Genomic DNA, 12,087 nt, shown 5'->3' on the forward strand with positions numbered 1-12,087 from the left:
CCTTTTCTTCAGGTTTAGATATGATAAAACCATCTCCAACTATTTTTCATAAATAATAATCTATGATATTTTACTCTTAGTAATGAAATGGTTTTGATAAATGACTATATGAAAATCAATTTATACTATGAGGATTATATGATTGAGAAAATGAATTTTTAAGTATATAAGTTTGGAAGCAAGATATGAAAATCTATATGAATGATAAATGGCTATAAGTTTTGGGAATGATTTGTTTCAAAATAAACTTTTGAAGATCTCAACTTGCTTTCAAAAAGATTAAAATGAGGATTTGTTAAAGTTTTCTATGTTTTCAAAAGGATAGTCGACTATGTGTTTCATTCTGTTGACTATGCTTTAGAATAGTCGATTATGCTGTTAAGGATAATCGACTATGCTGGTTTGATCTGTCAACTATGTGAGGCATCTGTCGACTCTTTCTTAATCTGTCGACTATCAAGTAAGGATAGTCGACTATGGCTTTTCATCTGTCGACTATTTTTGTTCTGTAAATTCAAAATTTTCTTCACATTTTCACATCTGTCGACTATACACTTGTATCTGTCGACTATGAGATTTTTGTATTAAAAGATAGTCGACTATCACTTTCTGTCTGTCGACTATGCTTAGCTTTATTTGATAAAATAGTCGACTAACCTATTTTTTCTGTCGACTATGTGTTTCACAGAAACTTATAACGGCTAGTTTTTGGAGTATTAAATGCTCGCCCAACCACCCACAACGGTCCGAATTTGAACTTGCCCACCATCAACTATAAATAGGTGGTTGAAGACGCATTGAAGGCTGCTGAATCTGATTGAATATCAAAAACAACCGTGCCTTCACTGTTACATCGAGCGTTTATTTTTTTCTCTCTGTATTTCCATTTAAGAGGTTTTGATATCTTACTGTTCTATTCTTTTAAGCCTCGATCATTTATTTAAAGAGAGATAGCTAGTAACTAAGAGTTGTACTCTTAGAATCTCTACTTCATCTCTTGTATTTGTCCTAGCAGTAGCTAGAGGGTCCATTAAATTGGAAGGTTGTACACTGCCTAGTCAAGGACTAGAGGATCTTCTCGTATTGAGTAGGGGGTTTGATAGTGATATTGATTTTAAAAATCCTTAGTGGATAGCTAAGGTAGTGGACGAAGCTTGAAAGGTTGAACCATTATAAATCTGTGTCTTCACTGCTTTTCATCATTTCCTTTTTTATTTTTGCATCCTTGCTCTATTGACTTTGTTTGCTCATTGATAAGTCTTTATTCTTCACCTTACGAAAGTATTTTTGCTTCTCAAAAGACATTTAAATTTTAATTATACCAATTCACCCCCCCTCTTGGTGAGTGCCATATCGTTTCAATTCTATCAATCTATTGAAAACAAATATGACTCCATCCCTATTTTCCAATAGGCAAAATTTTTGTCATCAAAGAATGGTGGTTTAGAGGGTGAAGGTCTTTCGACTATGGCTTCCTTAGTAAATGAGGACATCTAGATTTTCTTCTAAGTTGAAGAATAAACTAAGGGTTCAACTATTTTAGAAGCCTGTTTTGATATCAATTGTTGGTCCCTTAGGGTATGGCCACTCAAGAGGGGGGGATGAATTGAGTGACTAAAATTTTTCTCAATTTTATTAAATATACTTGATTAATGATTTTATTGGAGAATATATATTTGATAAATATAATAAATTGTGTTTGAGGTTAATAATAAATACAAGCTACAAGATATAATAAGAATAAATAAAATGAGGTATAAGATAATTTATAGTGGTTTGGTGTCTCCACACACGCCTACTCTACTCTCCTAAGGTCTAACCATCATTGAGGTTCCTCTAAACCAATTTCACCAAGGTTTTCACACTAGGTTACCTTGAAAACTAGTTTCACCTAGATTTTAAACGATTTTAGGAAACCAATACAATCGACAACTGTGGTTTAAATGTTTACAAATAAGTTGTCCACACTTTGACACAAATAAACAACTAAGCACAAAATATACATGGCAATTGGTGGTTTAAATGCTAGTACGTAACCGCCACGTGTCTATCTCAGGAAGCGCCACGTGTCCTTCGGATCTCCATCCCAGATTTAATTTGGACGAGAGAGACACGGTCAACCGAGATTCTCTCCAATGTCCTCTTTCAAAGGTTATCTTATCTCTTTGGGGTAAGCTTTACGCCATCTATAAATAGAGGTTAACTTCTACAGGTATGGGCAGTTGACTACTAAGTGACTTTCCATTTTGGGTATTTTCTTCTACTGACTTGAGCGTCGGAGTCTTCCCGGGGGATTAAAGCCCCACCCTTGCAGGTACTTGGTTTGAGGCAGACCTCGGTGATCGGTCTAGTATCATCATTTGAAATAAATATTTTTGTAACCTAATGTTTGATGGAGAAATTTGGAGTAGACTTGAATTTTTTTTTTCTCCTCTTGCCTTATAGCTCTTAGGTTGATGTGCAATAACGCTTCAAAAGCCTCGGATTACTTTGACGTTAGCTTGAGAGTGTTTGGGATTTTTTTGGTGAATTGGATATGTAATGTGAGCACTTGGTTATCTCCAAAATGAGTTTAGGAGGTATTTATAGGCATTTTAAACACTATTGTAACGATCAAAATTCTTACTGTTGCGGCAAGGGTCAACCCTTAAGAATCGAGAGTCGACTTTTGCTTAAATGAGAGTTGACTTTCGTTTCAGAGAAAGTCGAATTTCATTGGCACTCAATTAGCAGATTTTGTAACGGTAAAAAAATCAACTGTTGGGGTATCAAGAGTCGACTTTTGGTCTAGATTTTGTAAAAAATATTTATATATAATTTTTATGTATTTAAAATTATTTATTAAATATTTTTAATAGAAAATAATATTTTTCGTAATACATACGCTATGAAAAAATATTTTATAAATTAATCAAAAATAATTCGATACTACAAATTCTATAATTTGTACATTGAAAATACCTTTTTTATTAATCATCAAAACTTAATTAATATGAACAAGTTGGATTAACATTAGTTAGCAAATTCTTAGCTAAATTTTTCCCATCGGTAAAAAATGCAAAGATGAGGAATGACATTATAACTTTTAGCCAAGTCGATATAGAAACTGATATGCCTTGAAAATTGCACTCATATTCGATTAAGGAGCAGATCTAAGTGTTGGAGCAGAAATTGGTTTGAACCAGGATGAAAAGGCAAGGGAGTCTCTCAAGACCGAGTGGGTCTTTATCCACTCGGTCATATGACCGAATGGATATGACCCACTTGATCATTTGATCGAGTGAATGGGGGACTTCTCTCCGCAAAAGGACATGACTCACTTGGTCATTTGATTGAGTGAGTGGGGGGGGGGGGGGGGGGCTTTATCCTCATTTCTCTTATACCCTGTCTAGGAATCAAGGCATGAAGAAGCAAGGCCACTCAGTCATCCACTCACTCCTCATCCCTCGGATGCACCATCACGGCCGCGAAACTCTTGGGATAGGCCCCGAAACTGTAACACCCCCTCTCATAGAATTGTTCGAGAAGAGGTGCTACGGGAAAAATACATAAAATAAAATAAAACTCTTTATCAAGGCGTAGAAACACGCCCACCACCACAGGACTCTCAATAATAGGGAGCACACCTATTTCCACGGGACTCTCACCTACAGGGAGCTCCTCCACCTCTTCCAGACTCTTATCCACAAGGAGATGCTTGCTTCACTCCCCTGAATACACAAGTGGGGTGCCGGCCAACCTCGCCTCTGCTTAACGTCAGCTTAGAGGCATACCCCACTGATTAAGTTGGGACTTCCCAATAGCCACCGCATATGGTCCCGTGGGATGAGTACGAAGCCTTAAGACACCAACATGTTGAGGGTATGCAGGTACTTCAGGATATGGTTGGGATACTCCAAAGCATGATGCCTGGAGGAACACTGCTTGATACCTTGAGAAGGTTTATGTTGGAACCTATGCAGCCACATGAGTCTTAGCCTGATTGGGGTGTCGATTCCTATCGAGAAGCCACTCCCGACTCTCATTCTCGGTCTTCTCCTCTCTAGAAGAATAAGCCAAGATCACCATCACCAAGGAAGAATCCCCACATTGTGCCCAAAAGAAATGATAATTCGTGAATGGAAGACAGGGCGAGGAGCCCACAAAATGGGAGGTACCATGAAACTGTAGCCAGTACCCCAATGGGGGGGAGATAAGATAAGCAAACAATAGCAAGAATACGGGAGGATATGGAAAGAGTGGTTAAAAAGGTACTTGAATGGAGGAAACTAATCCCAGCTACAGAGGAACAATAACGTAGAAAATTTTCCTTTACTGCGGATATATTAGATGGGAGGATATGGAATGGGTGGTTGAAAAGGTACTTGAATGGAGGAAACTAATCCCAGCTGCAAAGGAATAATAGCGTATAAAATTTTCCTTTACTGCAGATATATTGGAGAAGCCACTGCTGTAATACCCCATATTTTTGTAAGGTTGCCACGTAATTTAAGTGAGTTTAAAATACCGAAAAATGGGCTTGAAATGGCAATTAGTTGTCGAATCAGCTGCAGGGAGTGCCCTGGAGCTTAGATGCTTAAGGAAAATGATCTGACATTGTCAAGTATCTCGAGGTATGATTTATGGCACTGGAAGAAATTGGATCAGGAACGGTTCCCGGTACAACTAAAAATACAGCTGTGATTTAGGCTGAAATCCCAAATTATCATAAGGGGCATCCAGGAAGTCAACGAAACCTCAAGAAAGTTCATATTTGGTATGTAAAACAATCTTTCAGTAGTTTTTGGAAGAAACAAAAGGGTTTGTAGCCAAAACGAAGATTCGGGCCTAAGTGCAGTTTTCTGAAATTGACAGAGGGAGGTCAAAACGATATTTTTTCGGAATCTTCAAGGGTTAAATGAAAGTTTTAGGACATTTCAAAGGGTTATGAAGGTCTTGAGGGAGAAGTTCAGTTTCTAAGCTAGGGGCAAAATCATAATTTTTGAGGTTCGGGTAAAAGTGTAATTTACCTAAAAATTAGGGGTATTAGCGTAATTAGTCCTTTCTTTGGGGACTAAAATGCAATTAAAAATTGGCCTAGAGACCAAGGTGAAAACGATCTAAGTGCAATTACCTAAAAAGTTTAAGTTAAAGTGTAATTCTTGAAACCTTTTCCTGGAGGCATCTGGGAGATTAAAGATAAAGCCTCATGATGACTTTAGAGATAAGATGAAATATCATGATGACTTATTTGATAAGATTTGATGAGATTTGATTGGATGTGATTTGATTTGGATAAGATTTGATGAGATTTGATTTGGATAAGATTTGATTTGGATAAGAATGATTGCAGAAAATCTTAGAAGATTTGGAATGATTAGAGAATATTTTAGAAGATTTGAAAAGATTGGAATATCTTGGAAGATTTAGAAAAGATTTGAAATGATTGTAACTTACTTAGTGTCCAAGGGTTTCTTCATTCTAAGTTGTGATAAATTCGTTCTAAACAAGAGTGCTTCGAGCTTAGTGGATAGAAGGCTTTTATTCCTAGAGAAGAAGAAGCACTTGCACAACGCGTGAGGGCGAGTGAGGAGGTGGTTTGGTTAGAAGACTTGAGGATTTGCAAAAATTTCGAGGAATCCCGAATTAAGTCAAGTTGAGCTCACTTACCCTCATAAAACCTGGTTTATGTGAAACTCTTATACTCCAAATCCTATTTTTATTCTCTTATGTGAGAGTACTATTGCATGAAACGTGTTTTGTGTAATGTTTTTGTACACAAAATCATATTGTTCTCTTACAAGAAATCATGTTGCATATATGAAATGTAATTTCTTGAAAATATATGTTGTTAGTTTTCAACTATTGCATTTATAAAATTCGTGTGGCCATACTGTTGTACCTATTTGTTGTTGTTCGAGGGTAAAAGTCGGGATATCCCCTTAGAGGCGTTGTGCGTGCGCCATCGAGAAAGCTCTCGTGGGGAAGACCGTGAGTCTAGGGCACAACATGTGGTGTTTGAATGAGTTCTATGAGGTCGGGGCGAGGTGACATGGTTAGGGACCTCCCGAGAGGCGCTATGCGTGCGCTATGTTGTTAGTTCTCGTTGTTTTCTCATACGTTTTATATCTGTTCATGTATGTATATAAACTATTTTGGAGTTCTCACTAGAAGGTTCATTTTCTAATTGGACTATGTCCCTAGAATATTCAAACGTTCTAGTTGATTGATGTTAAAAAAATGCAATATTTGTTATGTTTTTATTACCTCCTAATCCATTTGATCGACTTAAAATCTCCAGAATTGCTTGTTGCAGCCCAAAAGAAGGAAAAGAGATGAAAGAATGACTCATACTCTCCAAAAGCATGATTGAAAGAGGAATAAAAAGTCAAGAAATAAAGGTGTCCTAATGAAAGTTAAAGCCATTCGAATAAGTCTTCAAAGGTATTCAAATATGGAGCAAAACAGAAGAGAGCTGCTCAAACATTCGAATAAATCATTCAGACATTCGAATATGCAAGATATCGGGTATGCATTCAGATGAGCTTGGCCTAATTCGAATAAGAAGTAACTAAAATCAAGATCTCCAGATAAGATTGTGCATATTCGAATGAAATCCAAGTCATTCGAATGAGCCGAGCATAAGAAGAAATTCAGATGAGCACATCGTTTGGAAGCAGTGAAGACATATTCGAATGAAATCCAAGTCATTCGAATGAGCCGAGCATAAGAAGAAATTCGGATGAGCACATCGTTGGAAGCAGTAAAGACATATTCGAATGAAATCCAAGTCATTCGAATGAAGTTGAAGAAGAAAGGAAATCTATTCGAATGAAGGCTGAGTAATTCGAATAAGAAGCAACCCAAGGAACTCCATATTCGAATGCTCTCCAGGTCATCCGAATGCAATGAAGAAGTCAAGAGAAAAAATAGAAATTCATTCGAATAAAAGTACTGTTGCATTCGAATGACCGAGAAAATCGCCATGTAAGGAACAGTAAAGCATGAAATTCATTCGAATAGGACTAAAATTCATTCGAATGAGCCGATCAGCCAAAAGAAACTCAGCAAGCATTCGAATGTCTCTGCTAGTCATTCGAATGAACAGCCGAACAAAAATTCTGACATGCGCAAATACATGCGGTGGCTCTAAGGTAAATTCAACCAACTTTTTGAACAACTTTTCAACAAATGGTCCCCACTTCCATGCGCCATAAGCTTAAAAAGGGACCAACATTCTTTGGAATCAGAGGTTGGCGAGTGCAGAAGATACTAAGAAAAATAATACAAGAAAGAAGAAGATCATTTTGAAAGTAGAGATTTTTTTCCTTTCCTTTTGTCTGTTTCTCCTATTTTTGTTCTTGTCTGTATCTCTTTCTTTGCGAATAGCACTTCAGTTACACTAGTTGTTCTTGCTAATTCTGAGCTCTGTATTACAAGTCCATTTTAATTTCTGCTTCAAGTTGTAGTTCGTTTCAGTAATCAATACAGTAGTAGTTTACCAAGTTCTTATCTGTTGTCTCAGTTTATTTCCTTTACGAATCGTGTATTCATCTGTAGAGATTAGTTTTAGTCGTGCACTTCCTATGAAGATGTGTGGCTAATTCGATTCTTGGGTTAAGGCAAAGATGGTGCCCAAAGCCACTGATGAATCAATATAACAGAACTCCATATGTCAAAGTAACAAAAGCAAAAGCAGTTTGGGAAATATTATTAACGAAAACCTCAGGCTTGGATTGGTTCGTACGCCTAACTTAGAGTCTCCATGCCATGTATGGAGGCTGCTTGACCTGGAAACGTTCTCATACCCAAGCCCCGAGCAACTATTTTGTCAAAACATTATTTATACACTGATTTATGATAGCTTCTTACCATAGAGTCTCCATGTCATGTATGGAGGTTGCTTGAACAAAGAGTTATCATCATCTCAGTAGTACATTTAATGGTTGAAAACCCAAGCTATTTGAGCTGCTAGTTACATCACAGAAAGCTATATGGTGAATCAGTTGGGTTTGGCACCAGATTTGTCTTGACCCAAGATCTCTCCATTTCCAAATTACAGTTATATCACATTTAGTTTGATCTCATTTCATTATTCCGTCAATCAAAAGAACTGGTGTGGTTATCTCCTTCCATGAGTAATCTCCCTGTGAGTCGACCCGGTCTTGCCCGAAAAAATTACATATAAATTTTCTGCTACAATCACACTCGTGCACTGGCGAGTCTAAACGCCTCATCCTATCTGTGAACATAATTAGTTGCTAAATCAGCTGAATTAGTGAAAGAAAAATACAAAAAGTGACAAATGCAGGGTGAGTGATGCAGCACTAGTCGGCTCTAAGGGAAAAGAGATGGTTGAAGGATAAGCTTGTTTTGGTGTTTGTAACATGTTTTAGCATATCTTTATGTATGTATGAGAAATTAAGTTGATGTGAACCTTAGTATGATTTGGTTATGTTAAGGCGTTTGGTTATTGCTTTCGAGAAATGCTATCCATGTAATAGTTTGTAAACGTCTTGAACGATTTCTTATATTTTAAATAAAGGATTATGGTTGTGTACTATATCAGGTTCGATCGAGTTTCTGCATTTGTAAAGATATCATTTGTCTTAGTTGTATGATTATCGGGTTTGTTAGGCTAAGAAGGTGAAATTAAGATTATTGGGAAGTTGTGTGATGTACGTTAATGATTGTGGTATGAAAATAAATTTATATTCCTGAAATCCTAAGTTATAACACGCCTAGAAAATTTGGGGTGTCACAGTTGGTATCAAAGCTTAAGTTTATTGGAAAGACTTAAGTGACTCTGATGTAGTAGATATCATAATTAAATCTTAATTGGAGATTAAGGAATAGCAATTTGGAGACTTAAAGGGATCCGATATCGAAGGAACTAGGTAGTTGGAACCCCAAATGGAAGCTTAGGGGGGAAGAGACTGATGGTTCATAGAACGGAATCCCTGCTTAGAGATTTGGGATTTTCGATTGAGGTCTTAGAGGTAATTAATTTGAGAATCTAGCCTTGTTAAGTGATAGAATCGTTGGTCGGGGATGACCTAGCTGTGGAAGTTAGGATCCGATAGTATGATTCAGGTGTAAGGTTGATTTGGCAACCATGATTATGGATCCGAGAGATTTAGAGACTGTTGATTTGAGGTCATTAGTCGAAATCATTACGAGAAATGATAGGATAATTGGTGGTTATCGATGATGATCGAATCATGAATGATTGGTCGGATGTGGCATAACCTAGCCGATGAGCTAGGATCGGATGATAAGTATTTTCGGGGATCATTTAGTAACTCTCAAATTGAGATGAAGAATCCAAGGGATTGGGTCATGTGAGAGGCCGAAGATGGACGATCATTTTAAGAGTATGAAGATATAAGAGAATCTATTGGTTAGATCTGAAGTAGTCTTCATTAGACAGAATACGAATGCACTCTTCAGTTAAGGAAGGACTTGAGAATGCAAGTATAGCGTTGGAGACGTTACGAGGGAATTGTGATCCGTTAAGTTTTGGTATGCAATTGCGGTGTATTACAGAAGGAGTTAGACACATGGCCGCGATAGTGAGTGATAGTTCTGTTAGGAACCGGGCAACCGTGAAGATATGATTCTGCCTTGATTGATCCGTAGAGCCGCAAACACGAACTCCTCCAAGTCGGTCCACACGATCGGCCGTTTCCACGAACGCCTTGAGTAATGGTAGTAACCCTAGGCGCCTCCAATGAGAGATCCGAATTTCTCCTTATTTTTCCAGCTTCTTAAGTGGCCTATTTATAGAGTAAAAACCCTAATTATGCCTTTGGAAAAACCCTAAACGATTTAGGTCTGGCCCATAATCATATTAGGCCGTATCTCTCTTTTAATTTGTGGAACGGACTCGACCCAAGTGTGTGACCCCTTAGGTCCACCATTGGGCTAGATGTAGGGCCAATTCTATTGGGCTATATGAAGGCCCAACTCCTTAGAATAATTAAACTCTTTTAATTAAACTTATGGGCTTCATAATTAACTCATCTCATGGGCTTCTTAATTAAACTCTTTAATTAATAGTTTTAGAATTAATCATATTAATTCTAAAACCCTACATATCATGGTTAACGTCTAGCAACATGCCATGAACGCCTAGCCAACGATGAAAAACACGGACCTTTTCGATTGCAATTACCGTACAGTAAAATCCTCTCATCAACTATGTCCCGATTGAATTTAGGGTATGGTTTTATGACGAAACCCTAGTCATTCAATAACTATGTATCCATTCCAGATTTATGACTTGTTTGATGAAATCAAAACACCTTTTGATTTCCATCTCACCTTGGCCAAGGATTTCCTTAGTCATGAAATCATCGGAATACATAGGACATCTTCTCATCTTGTCGATAAGTGATGAATCCTATTTCGACATTCACAAGCCTTCATATGTGATAAGGTTACGCCCAGTGATAATTTGTTAATGACTCCATTGGAATCCAAAAAGAACCAAAGCGTAACCAGTCAAATATAAGACTACCATGATGTCTCAAGTCTAAGGACCAATCTGCACTACTGCAACACAGAAATTCCAATTCGACAATCAACAATTACCATTAAGAATTCTGTAGCGGGTCAGTTCAGTGTACTTATTCTTATAATAAGCACCCACATATATGCACTAGTGTCCACACACCAATGTCTATGAAACAAGACATTCTCCTAATTGAGCATGCATCATATATGCTAGTCTTTCCGAGTTATTAGTGTCCAATCCTAATAACTCTATGACTAGGAACATTTAAGATCAAGGCTTATAAGGAATATGTTTCATGATCGTCATCTCTATGCAGGACCATATTCCATGAGCCTATTTGATCTATGGACTTTGTCAAGAGTGGAAATAATAAAGTCAACCATCAATGACAAATAAAACATAATGCCTTACAATAATAATTAATTGAAGATAAAGAGTCACAATGGAAAAATATGATCAATTACATGTAAATATAATTGGCTTGTGGGGCATAACTCTAACAATCTCCCACTTGCCCTAAAGCCAATTTCCCATGTATCTTAAGCCCATCTTCTCAAGATGACGTTCAAAAACTTGTTGTGACAATGGTTTCGTAAGGGGGATCTGCTACATTCTCCGCTGATGCAACCTTCTCCATTTTGATGTCACCACGGCCAATTATCTCACGGATTAAATGAAATCTCCGCAATATGTGTTTGGATCTTTGATGGGACCTTGGTTCCTTTGCTTGAGCAATTGCACCATTGTTATCACAGTAAACTAGAACTGGATCAACAATAGTAGGATCCACTCCCAATGCTGAGATAAAATTTCTCATCCAAACTGCTTCCTTTGCAGCATCAGATGCTGCAATATATTCAGCCTCAGTGGTAGAATCTGCAGTAGTTTCTTGTTTGGAACTCTTCCAACAAACTGCTCCACCATTAAGGGTGAATACATAACCAGACACTGATTTTGAGTCATCTACATCAGACTGAAAACTTGAATCCGTAAAGCATTCCAATTTCAGTTCACCTCCTCCATATACCATGAAAGTGTCTTTTGTCCTTCTCAAGTACTTAAGAACTCCTTTCACAGCTATCCAATGCTCCTCACTTGGATTAGACTGATATCTGCTTGTGACACTCAAAGCATGTGCAACATCAGGTCTAGTGCATAGCATAGCATACATTATGCTACCTATGGCAGAAGCATAGGGTATAGATGCCATTCTTTTCCTCTCCTCTGGAGTCTTTGGAGACATAGACTTGGAGAGAGAAATCCCATGGCGCATTGGAAGAAATCCTCTTTTAGATCCTTCCATGTTAAACCTTTTTAACATTTTATCTATATACATTGATTGGGACAATCCAAGCATCCTTTTTGATCTATCTCTATAGATCTTAATCCCCAAAATGTAAGATGCTTCGCCCAAATCTTTCATGGAGAAATTAGTAGATAACCAGGCTTTTGTTGCTTGTAACATACCTACATCATTCCCAATGAGTAGTATGTCATCAACATAAAGCACCAGAAAAGTGACTGCACTCCCACTAACCTTCTTATACACACATGGTTCATCCAAGTTTCTGATGAAATCAAACAATTTGATT

The 12,087-nt window shown here is 37.4% G+C and overlaps 1 protein-coding gene across 1 annotated transcript; it reads right to left on the minus strand.

Moving 5' to 3' along the window:
* Positions 1-11,060: 11,060 nt before the first annotated feature.
* LOC127799750 (secreted RxLR effector protein 161-like) lies at positions 11,061-11,705 on the minus strand. The gene has a single exon (XM_052333979.1). It carries the CDS (start codon positions 11,703-11,705, stop codon positions 11,061-11,063), a length of 645 nt encoding a protein of 214 aa, XP_052189939.1.
* Positions 11,706-12,087: the final 382 nt, after the last annotated feature.

This window comes from Diospyros lotus, chromosome 4 (genome assembly GCF_014633365.1).
Source record: "Diospyros lotus cultivar Yz01 chromosome 4, ASM1463336v1, whole genome shotgun sequence".
In the NCBI taxonomy this organism is placed as follows: domain Eukaryota; kingdom Viridiplantae; phylum Streptophyta; class Magnoliopsida; order Ericales; family Ebenaceae; genus Diospyros; species Diospyros lotus.

Bases quoted from the DNA above. Each gene is read 5' to 3' on its own strand.
- LOC127799750 (XM_052333979.1), bottom strand. From the start codon at position 11,705: ATGGCATCTATACCCTATGCTTCTGCCATAGGTAGCATAATGTATGCT.